We start from the raw sequence: 12,382 nt of genomic DNA on the forward strand, positions 1-12,382 counted from the left end.
AAGCTGTTACCAAAGATAAAAGTAGATAACTAAATCCTGGCGTTGCACTCTCAAGTAGCAGAAAAGTATAGTTAAAAAAAATTAAACTCTTAGCTTTACAGTTTTTCACTTTTGAAAATTTAAGTCGAAATAATTTTTTAAACTACCCTTAAATACTCAAGTATTTGGGGTAATGCTGTGATGCACAATTATTATTCAAACATATTAATTTGAAAAAGAAAATGATTTCTAAATATTATTGTTGTTAACAATTTGATTCAAGTTGAAAGTAGATGATGGTACCTATTAGGAACATAATATCTGAAGTTATCTTATAATTTATTATCATCGTGATGAATTAAAAATTACAGTGAAAGTTGGGAAAACATCAACTTCAAGTCCTAATTTTCTCATTTGCAAAATGAGGGGCATGTTCTAGGGGGAAGTCCAAGGCCTCTTGCAGTAAAATGCTCCATGTTGTTCTGAAACATAGAGGTAGAATTGTACTTATTTTAAATAGCCTCTAGAGGGCACCAAAAGATCTAATTGAAGGCATCCCCACTAGATTACATGTTAAATACCATGTTGTCTCTGTAATCTAACAGGTGTGTGGAGAAATGCGCTATCAGTTGAATCAAACCAAAATGAAGAAGGATGAGGCAGAAAAGGAGCACAGAGAGTACAGAACAAAAACTCTAAGGGAGCTTGAAATTAAAGACCAGGTAAGACATGATACTGGCATAACTTTGCAGTTATTAAAGAAATTACTAGAATTATTTCTAAAGTTAGAATTATTCATGTTTATGGTAATTCATTATAAGACTATCTCTCAATGGCAGCAGGCCAGCTAATATGACTGAAGATTCGTTCATAATAGCAAAATATTGTTTATTACCTTTCACATGAAGTGCTATGAACACAACTACTTTGTCTGTCTTTCTGTCTGTTAAACACATTCTCAGTTATAAACGTACATTTGGGTATGTATACCTCTAAAATAAAAGAATTTGCTAATATATTTTGAGTATAAGAAATATTCCTATAACAATTTCTTCTGAAAACCAACTCAAATGAATTTTTGGATTAATTGAAAAGTTTAAAATTTGTAAGACAAGATGAGGTGATATGTAAATATGTCAATCAAATTGATTGCTGGCAGTGTGGGAACCAATTTTGTGCATGAGATAATCACATAGTACTTTAGTTTAAGAAGCTTTGAAATTCTGTAAATATGAGAAGGAACTGCTACCAAAATTCTAATTTAAACAGATATTTTGCTGTTGTGTCTTTTATTGAATAAATGTGTCTATACCAATTTTAATTCATAAGAGAGAGATGAAGTTTTCAGGGAGACATCTCATTGGCTGACTTCTGATTATTAGTTTTTATGTTTCAATATGGAGTATTTTAGGTATACACTACTCTTTACATATACAGTAATCATGTGAATATTTACATATTATCATTTAGTCTTCATAAAGAAAAGCAGAATACATAATGATCATTTGTATAATGAGTTTTACATTCTGAATACAACCGTTTTAAGTCATCATTACTTATTATAGGTATTACAAGAGGTGAACCCCAGTAAAAATTTTCCAGATCTATACATGGAGATATAAAAACACAACTATATCAATAATTTTTATATCTTTGAATTTTTATCCTTTTAATAAAATAAACTGGAAAATATGCCGATTAAGTGAAGAAATTGGACATGAAATATCTACTAAGTCTTAATTGAGAATTTGTATGAAATCTCTGCCACTGAATTGAAAGTATGGATGTCCAAAAGAAAATAATGCATTTTTATACTAAAATCAATATTTATTATTATTATTATTATTATTATTATTATTATTATTATTATTATTTTAGGGATAGCCTAAAGTAGACAGTGAAAATTATTTTGGAAAGAGCAGTGGACATGAAACTAACAGATTTCTGTGTGACCTTAAAAGGTCACATGGCCTCTCTGGACCTCAGTTTCCTTATCTGTCGAATATAAAAGATAGAAAAGATTATCAGTAAAGCTTTTTTTAACTTTAAAATGCCATAATTCTCAACAAAGATGTCTTTAAATGTATTTTTAGCGGATCCAGTGGAGGATATGATATTTAGTAGATCTGAGAATTCTTTTACTAGGTTCTTAAAGCCTAGTGACATTGAAACAACAGGAGGAATTATTTTCTAACATTGAAAAAAGGAGTCGTATCATCTCAGTGTGCTTATTAACTGGAAAATTTAAAGTAGAGTGTTTTTATACGTTGTATTACCATTGATCATCTTCTACAGCATACTCTAGGCATAGTATGTTAATCTACCTAGGAAAATGTAACACAGAAAGTTCTCGGTTACCTTGCATACTATTAATACCTTGTCTCTTCTCTTCCACCTGTTATAAACTTCACTGTAGTAACATAGCTCTAGATTATTAATAGCTATTTCCCCTGTAACAATCTACACATCATATTGTAAGTGAATTAAAAAAATAGTTTAAAGTGTTCAGATTTTTTTTTATCTTGTACATTCTTAACCCTTAGAATTACTTTTAAAAAGTAAGCCTTTAGATAGAAATTCTACTCTCTAAGAGGCCATGGCATTGGACATAAAAACTCTCATACAGTAACAAGTGTGCATTGTCCTGTATCTTTAACAGAATGTGAAGAAATCTCTTAGGTACTTGTTGTCACCAGCATTCATTGAACAGACTTTTTTTAAAAGGACAGATAGTGGTGTCTTATTTCTGAATAGTTTGGAATGGCAAATAGCATTTGTTCCTTGGTCTTTCAGCCATGACCCGACCTTCTGGCTATGAGACCAAAAAGGTACTCTCCTTGGCTTCCATCTGCACACAGGAGACAAATTTACATTTGACTTTTAAAAGTTGGACATATCATAACTGAAACACCAATACCAGAATACATAATAAATGTTTGTGTTTTCCATTCATTTTTGTTCAGTAAGAGAAAAAAAAACTTTTCACATTAAAAATTTGGCTACAATTTTTTATGTTATTACTTTATTAATTTTCCAGATAATATGAATTTGTGTTAAAATTTTAAAAGTAGGAAAGATGAAACCTGAGTATGTCACTGAGGGATAGTGAAAATGAGACTTTTGTGGTGTGTGTGCAAGTGTTAGATCACTATATTCATTTTCCTTCTGAGCAGAGTCAAGACTTCAATTAGAAATAAAGGTTAGAAGAGCAACAATGACAGTACATTTCCCCCTTCCTTTTTTTTTCCCCATATAACGATAGGAACTGACAGCCAGATTGTTCTTCCCATCGACCCCTTTGTATCTCTTCAGTTTACAAAGTTCCTGTCAAGTTCATTGGATGCTTAATGCACAGAAAAGATGTTTGATGCACAACGAAATGAGAAACCTGGGCTTTCTTTTTTAATTAGGGTTTAATTTTATGTTTGTAGACAACCTGTATAATTTTATATATCAGCCTATATTGGGTGTGGTCATTTTCTGTGTGAAATAAAGTGAAATTCTGGTAAATCTCTCACATGCCTTATTTGTTATAATGCACAATTGGTAGTGTTATCATTAAACTCCATCAAAAAATTTTTTTTAAAAAAGTCTTGAATCTGTTCCAAGTTGACAAGCTGTCCTATCGACAAGCTAAGGAAATATAATTTAGTCCAGTAGGGGGCTTTTGGGGGATGCGATTAGTCTGCTGTTAGTTCAGCTATAATCATATCTAGAGTGGAGATCCTTAGTGTCTGAAAGAAGCCCAAATACATGTTTAATTTGAGACTTCTATGCTCCAGACACTTAAGAACATTGCAAGAAATGATATCTCATGTTTTGATTTTGAGAGCCTTTGTTGGATCTGGGAATTGGATGAGTATGAAATAGAAAAACTTTTGCCAGCGCAAGGTATTCTTTCAAACACCAGAGTGGTGGAACCGTCTCTGTTCTATCCCTATGCCTCTAAGAAATTAACTGGAATCATCATGCAAAGCGGAACAGAGGGCCAGCTCTTGCTCCATCTCTTTACCTTGGTGAATAGCAGCAGTGATCGGAGGACTGGGATTCTTTTATGCATGCAAATACACATACTCTCCCATGTCCATGATGTTTCGATAATAACTTTTAAACTGTATTTTCTAAGGTCTCCTTTATTTCACCAGAGACTGGATTTGGCCCTTGCCCTTTGGGCCTTAGGATCCACTTGTGTGTAAAATAGGACTTGTTTGGGATGTAATAGGCACGTTATGTGGCACAGTCACCAGCTTGTTTAGCCAATTGTACTGTAAAATGGGTAAATGACTGGATGTAATATCCTCGTTTATTTATCAATAAGGAATGATTTGGCTTTGACTTGATTCAGGATGGAGAAGGTACTATTAAGTTTTGTGTTTAGAATTGCATAGTTAATCTGCCTTTATTTCAGTCAGTGAGCTAAAAGATGGAATATAATATAACCATATTATGTGGACGTTACCACTTATGGGGTCATGATTTAAGTATAGAAGAAAGAAATAAAATATAAAATTATATTAGTATGTTACAAATATTGTTAATAAGTTTGGCAAGTAGAAGAATGATACATATATGTAAAACAAATATAGTCCAAAGTTTGTCAGTAAGAACAATAGCAGAAAAAGATATGTGGATTATTCAGACCTACATTTGATGAAACTCGGCAATTTGATGCTAAAAATATAAAAGATAGGTTGTATCCATAAAGGAATATTACTGATAAACCTGTGAGGCCATTTTCAATTTCCATTTTAATCATTGGATCCCTTAGATTCCATATTCTGAAGGTATGAGAAACTTGAAATTATCAAGGAAGAGGGGAAAAAGCTAATTTAAGGCCAGGAAATAAGTAAGAACTATATTTTTATTGGAGATTCTAAACTAATATTTAGAAAATAACGTTTAAAGTAAGGACTTAAAGCTCCATCTTCAATGTTGCAGAGCAGAAACAGAATGATTTCGTCACAGCCAAAGAGTGTCAACAGAGTCTCACAGCTGGAAGGGACCCCCCCACACATCTGGTCCCAGCCATAGCTAAAAAAAATGAATTGTCTCTACGGGATACCCAACACGGCGTCGTCTAGCCTTTCCTTGAAGACCGTCAGTGAGAGCACTACCCAAGGCCTCCTGGAGTGACATGTTTAGTTTCTGAATAGAGTTATTTAGGAAGTTTTTATCAGGCTTAAAGTTACCCTTTGTAACTGCTTCTGTTTGTGCCTTCTGATGTAGTGTAGTACAATGGGATGGGGGGGAGAACAACACCCCCAACACTGATCGGATTTAGAGGACCTGGGTTCAAATCTCTCTTCTGGTGATGGCCACCTGTGTGTCCTTGGTCAAGTCACTCCACTTCCTCCTGAGTCCCACTTGCCTCATTTGTAAACTGAGGAGATTGAACTACATAGCCGAGAGGCCTCTTCCAGCTCTGGAGCCATATGACCTCAGCAGGAATGTCTGTCAAATCCTCTGCCACCTGCCTCTCTCTCAAATACTTGACAGTAGCCGTGACCTGCGCTGAGTTTCATTTTCTCTAAATATCCCCAGTTTCTTTACCTGCTTTTCACCAGGCATGGACTCAAGACCTTTCACCAACATGGTGGTTTCATCTGGACACTCTGCCGTTTATTGGTCTCTTCTACCTAACATTCACTCGGGGCTGGAGCAGAAAAATAAAACAAGCTTGGCGGTCTCACTATTCTCAGAGACCTATTTGGATAGGTGCCGTTTTTGTACCTAGGAGGAGATTTATGTTTTTTGCTTTAACTTGTATTTTACACCTTTGACTTCTGTTGAGCTTGTCATCCACTGAAACCCCCAAACTCTTTTGGCAGGCAAACTGTTTTCTAACTATGCCTCTGCTATCTTGTTCTCAGGAAGCTAATACTTTATATTTTTCTTGATTAAGTTTTTTTCTTAATTGATTTAACACTTATTCTAGCCTGTTAAGACATTTTTTAATTCTGATCCTGCCATCCAGCGTGTGGACTGTCCTTCCCAGCTTTGTGGCACCTGCAGATTCATCCGTGCCTTTAAGTAAATGATAAAATCCTAAACAGGCCAAGCACAGCTCCCTCAGTAGCTCTGTTGAAGATCCTTTACCAGGATGACGTCAGATCACAAGGAGCTCTCTTTTTGTTCCTGCCATCCAAGCAATTCAATGTCTGCCTGTTGCTCCTGTCATCTAGCTCATAGCTCTCTATGCATGTTAGGCTTAGGGAGGAACTTCCTGGTAGGAAACCATTCCTGTCTATTTATTATGTCTTCCTCTGTGGAATTCCTTTTACTGGAGTTTTTTGGTTCGTTTTTGTTTTTTGAATAACAGGAGTGACTGTCCGCATTCACACTGAGAGTGTTTGTAGTTCACAAGGTTCACAAGGGAGGTATGGGAGATGGCCTAGATCAGTGGTGACAAACTTAAATAGAGACAGATCCCTGCCTGCCACATATTGACATGGAAAGCCACAAATGAACACTGTGTTTCGATAAACATTTTGTTTAAGCATTTCCCAGTAACATTTTAATCTTGTTTAGGCAGCATTAGGGCTGTGAGCCTGGGAGTTTGACAGCTCTGGCCTAGGTGACCTCTTGAGGTTCATGTAGTTCGTGGGTTCTATAAACTTTCTGAATATCATCTGAAATATGTAATATATAAAAATTATCTGTTAAGCATAGATAAATGAATTGTGACACCTCTCCCTCTTTTCCAGGACCTATAATATTATATATTATTAGAATTGTAACATGTTCTGTTATAATCATTACATTATATAGAATACAGTATGAGAATTATGATATAATCATATAACTGGTATATTGTAATATAATAATTATATATTAATAATAGTTAAATAAAATTGAACTTTATTCTCTTGTTTCAAGGAGAGTTGTAGGTATGCGTGTGTGCAGGGGAGAAGAAGGTAGTTATTATATTGCAGTAAAAACAGCTTATGTCTGGCCACAGCAAATGTTCCAGCAAAAAATGGCCTGCCACTTCTGGCAGACGCATTTCTTTCTGTAGAATGTATGGGATAGTGTCCACTGAATCGTACCTTTTGTACGGCAGCACCATAACCACTAATTTTGTGTCTGAGGAAAGAATATACGATTGCATCACCCTAATCATAATGGACATATAAAGTTTAAGATAATACATATTATTGTATATATTTTTATGTCTGTAGTTGTGTGTGTTCGACTCCTTATCCTTGTCATGCCACTGATAAGACTGGCTTCTCGAGTGTAAAATAAAAATATCAAGTGCTCTCTCCCACATCCAATTTCAGTTTTGCATGGCCTGTGTTATTTCTTCTTTTTATTCCCAATTGGTAATGGTTATTGAGTACTTACTGTATACAGAAGTAGGTGTTATGTTGCAAAACAAATAGAAGAAATTGTTCCTGCTTTCTGAAGACCTTAAAATCTGCTTGGGGGTAGAGGAGAAGGGGAAGAATACATATATGGGGGAATAATTTAAAAATTGCAAAGCAGCACAGCATAGCAGCCTAATAGAGTACAGCTTTGTGTAGGCCACAGCTTGTAGTAGCGAGAACCTGGTTCAATGTGTGTGATGCAATAAAGCTTTTTTTTTTAAAGTCTATTCTATATCCCTATAATTAGAAAAATTGTTCTTATCACAGCCTAACTGAGGTAGAGATTATTTTTCATAGCATCTTCTTTAGTTTGCTTTAGGCCATGTGAATCAGCCTTTTTTTTTTTTAACTTGTGGTACTTCAGTTTGAATGGAATTGCCTGGAACAAATGTACTGTATAAATTGATGCAATTTTTAAAAAACTCTTAACTTTTTGAAATTATATTTTTTATTTAGACAGTTACCCAAATTGCTATTTTCATTTATGTTTATTACCAGTAAGAAACCACAAAATTACATTATCAACCTCAGGAATATATTGAGTGAATTGGCCTTAGGGAGCACATTATTTAAAAATCTTATTAATCAGTTGTACAAAATAATTGAGAACATTGTGGGTATTCCCACTCAAAGGAAATGAAGTATGTACAGAAATTACCATGTATGAAAATAACCAATTATGTAAGTAATTATTTTGATCTGGCTCTCAATACCCATTATACAGAAAAATGCCATTCCCTGAATACTTGTTTAAAAAAAGCCAACAAACAGGAAATATCCCTTTGCTGCCTAAACAGGGCTATTAAACGATTAAAGATGCAAGAAGGGAACAAGGCCCTTAGAACTAAGGGCAAGCAGATGGCTTAGGAATTTAAAAGAAAATATTTCTCTTGGCATATACAGCCTGAGTTTAAGAGAATCTTAACTTAGAGGTAACTTTAACGCTTATGTTCTTTTTGTGTCACTCCAACCGCAAGGATTACTCTAGTAACTATTATTATTAGTAACAGCATATCTAGTAGCAAATTTCATTTGAGTAAAATTCCTATCAGGTGACTTCTTAAAGGCTCACTGCTTTTTGAAAAATGAATGTTATAGATATCTTTTCTTTTTCATATTGCTTAAATTTTCCCCTGTATCTATTCCATTTTTCCTTCCCAGAGAATCATCCCATATGAAAAATAATTTTTAAAAGAAAAAAAGAAAAAGAAAAAATTTTAGCAAACCTGATGATTATATGATCTAAAAAAAATTCTGAAAATATATGCCATGTTCCACACCTGCGGACCACCCCTGCCTTTGCAAGCTAATGGGAGGAGGTGTCGTTTATCTTTTGGGGGGCTATATTTCTTGTGTGTAATTTCGTATCATCCATTTTTATTGTTTTATGGTTCATCTTTGCATTTATATTATTTTAGTGCATTACATATTTTCTTGGTTCTGCTTATTTCATGCTGCGTCACTTTGTAAAAGTCTTTCCATGATTCTCTATATTCATCAAGTTTGTCATTTCTTGTAGCACAATAATATTCAATTATATTTATGTGCCACAATTTGTTTACTTATTTCCCAGCATCATCTTTGTTTTCAGTTGTTTGTTCCCACAAAAAGTGCTGCTACAAATATTTTAGAGTACAGGGGCCTTTTTTGTCAATGACCTCTTTGGGGTATATGGGTGGTAATAAAGTTTATAGGTCAAAGGGTATTGGCATTTTAATCACTTTATTTGCAAAATTCCATATTGAATTCTAAAATGCTTGTACTAATTCACCACTCTACCAACAATACATTAGTGTGCCAATCTTTCCACAACCCTTCCAACATTTTCAATTTTTTGTCGTCTTTGTCAGTTTTCTGGGTGTGAAATGAAACCTCAGTGTGGGGTAGATTTGTATTTCTCATATTATTAGTGATTTAGATTCTTTCATGTGAATTTTGAGAGTGTACATTTCTTCTGAGAACCTTTTGTTTAAATCCTTTGACCATACCTCAACTGATCTTTGCCCTAGAGGAACTCACATTCTAACATGGGAAGAATGACATGTTAATAACTAAGGTACTTTCAAGATATACATATATACATGGTTAGGCACTAGCAGCTAAGGGGACCAGGATGGTCCTGAGATGGAAGGAGGTATTTGATTTGAGCTTTAAGGAAAGCCAGTGAAGCTAAGAGGTGTAGAGTTAAGGAGAGAGTATTCCAGGCATGAGGGAGAAGCCAATGCAAAAGTACAGAAATGGAGATGAAGTATTGATTGAGGAAAACAGCAAGTAAACCTCTTAGTGTGTGTGTGTGTGTGTGTGTGTGTGTGTATGTGTGTGTGCAAAAGGTCCATATTATTAAGAGCTTGAAATACTAAACAGAGGAAGTTATATTTGAGCCAAGAGGTAATAGAGAGACACTGGAGCACATTGAGGTGGTGTGTGTGTGGGTGTGTGTGTGTGTGTGTGTGTGTGTGTGTGTGTGTGTGAGAGAGAGAGAGAGAGAGAGAGAGATGGTCACACCTTTACTTTTAGAGAAGTATCTTGATAATTAAGTAGAAAAGGATTGAAATTTAAAGCAGGGAGACTTCTTAGAAGGGGCTATTACAATAGTCCAGGTAAGAGATGGCAAGTGTTTAAAATATTGTTATAGCTTTCTAAGTGGAGAGAAGAGGAGCTATACAAGAGATGTTGTGGAGGTTTTTCGCAAGATTTGGCAGTGGAATTGGGCAGCTACATGCTGTGAGAGTATGGAGTTGAGATTGACCCTGGGTTTGCAAGCTTGGGTGACTGGAAGGATAAGTGGTGCCTCTGATAGTATTAGTAAAAGGGAACTTTTATGGGATAAAGATAATTAATTCTGTTTTGGACATGTTGAATTTGAAATACCTCGAGGACATCTGGTTTGAGATGTCTGAAAGGCAATTGATGGTACTACATTTTCTACATACAGAGTATTTCAGAAGTTTTAGTGTAGTTTTATGCTTTAATAACCTGTATGTATTTATATGTATGCACATATGCATATGTGTGTACATACACATATATATAGGGTATATTATCAATATATTTATATTTTATATAATATACATATAGGGATTATCTGTACAGCAGTTGAGCCCATGGGATCTGATGAGATCACCCAGTGTTATGCTAAAAAGCAGAACCTTTTTGTGTCTTAGATATTTTGGGAAATTTGATGAAGCTTATGAACACCACCCCCTTCTCAGAACACTACTTTTCAATGAGTAAAATAAGATATATAGAATTACAAAGAAAATTAATTATATTGAAATGAAGATGTAATTTCCCTCCCTGTTAAGCCCATGGGGCTAGTCTGTGAACCCCAGGTTAAGAGCCCCTGGTTTAGAAGGAAAAGAGAAGAAGACCTAAAATAGAGCTATGGAGTACACCTATTGTTAGTGGGCATGGTTGAGTGAAGAAAGAGAAAGCAAAGAATCATGAGTAAAGAATTAGTGTTTTCTATACAGATTAGGTTTTTAGAAGTCTGAAGTTTTTTTTTTTTAATATAAGGAGTAAAGTGTTTTATCTTTGAGTTAAAATATTTTAACAATTTTCATTAAAATATGCAGAAAGGTATCTTCTCTTCCCATACTTATAAAACTCAAGATCAAATTTCTGAAATCTCTTACTTTGTATTATAGTAACCAATTCACAAATTACAGTTATTATTCTAAGTGCTTTCATGTTTTGTCTCTTAATTTTGAACTCAGTCAAGGCAGAAAAATTGACTTTTGAGTGCTACTGAGGAGTGAGAGAAAATAGGGAAAACTGTAATATGAGAAAAGTTGCAAAAATCAGTGGCTTATGCCCTTGACTAAGGTTGGGGTGAGGGGAGGAGCTAGACAATGATGTGAAAAAAATGCTAAGACTTCAATTTGCCACAGAGATATTTTTGCTAGTACTTGAAGCAATTCATTTAATAGCTCCACATATAACAAACAGACTGAAATGATGCTTGGGAGAAAATAAGGCTAGTCATGATCACTTGATCAGACACTTACTACTTGTCAGACTCTGGGCAAGTCACTTAACCCCAGTGGCTTCTGTACCCCCATTGCCCCAAAAAAGGAGTGGGAGTGGGGTTGAACTTTAATAATCTCTGAGGTCTTTTCAGAACTTTTCTGTGATTTGAGTTTGAGACCTGCCTTTACTCCTTCAGCTGGGTGCTCTCATGCAAGTTACTTCAGTTTGCCTGTCCTCAGTTTCCTTATCTGCATGTCACCAGGATGCTGGGCTAGAGGCTTTAGACTTTTCTAGCTCCAATGTATTATGACTCTTAGATAAGTCATATTAACTCATTTGTAATTTTTTTAATGGGCACACTAAACTAGATTCATTCATGTTCACTTTTCTTTGTTCATCCTTGGTGGTCCCCATAGTGTGGCCATTCATAACTTTAAAAGACCAGAGGGAGCAGGTTGGTCTAGATCAGAGGTGTCAAACTCCTATAGCTCAGTGTGCTGGAACCACATTAAAATGTAGTTGGGAAATGTTTGGGGGAAAAATAATACAACATAGATAATGTTAATTTGTAGTTTTCTAAGTCAACATGCTGCCTACAGGATCTGTTTCTGTCTGAGTTTGACACCACTGCTCCAAACCCAATAAATATTGGGGCTCTTTCCCCTTAACCATGCTGCCTAACATTAAGATGCATCTCAGTGGTGTGTTTTTATTTATTATGTTAAGCATTTCCCAATTACATTTTAATCTGGGTCTAGCAGATACTCTGGAGTTTTGCCATGTGGCCTGCAAATTTGACACTTCTGGTGTACATAATTGATCTATTCAATTCAATCAACAAGCATGTATTAAGTGCCTTCTCTAGATGCAAGGTACCATGCCAAGTCCTAGGGATTCAAAATAAAAATAAAACAGTGTTTGACTTGAAGAAGGTTACATTCTTTGAGATTCATTAAAGAAATCATTAATAAGCTCCTATTTGTGTGTAATCCATTGTGTTCAACATTAGGCTAAGTACTTTTGGTGTGAGATAAAAAATAAAATATTGCACATCCAAAGAATTTATA

The 12,382-nt window shown here is 34.9% G+C and overlaps 1 protein-coding gene across 4 annotated transcripts in view; it reads left to right on the forward strand.

The window, feature by feature from the left end:
• The window catches only part of LOC114050142 (serologically defined colon cancer antigen 8 homolog), a 268,476-nt gene that overhangs the window by 78,785 nt on the left and 177,309 nt on the right, over positions 1-12,382 (forward strand). For all 4 annotated transcript variants that reach the window (XM_027871737.1, XM_027871736.1, XM_027871735.1 and 1 more), the window contains one exon: positions 585-701. In XM_027871737.1, the coding sequence (XP_027727538.1) occupies positions 585-701 (117 nt within the window). The remainder of the gene's footprint in view (positions 1-584; positions 702-12,382) is intronic.

The sequence above is a fragment of the Vombatus ursinus genome, unplaced genomic scaffold (genome assembly GCF_900497805.2).
Source record: "Vombatus ursinus unplaced genomic scaffold, bare-nosed wombat genome assembly UNPS02014798.1, whole genome shotgun sequence".
Classification (NCBI taxonomy): domain Eukaryota; kingdom Metazoa; phylum Chordata; class Mammalia; order Diprotodontia; family Vombatidae; genus Vombatus; species Vombatus ursinus.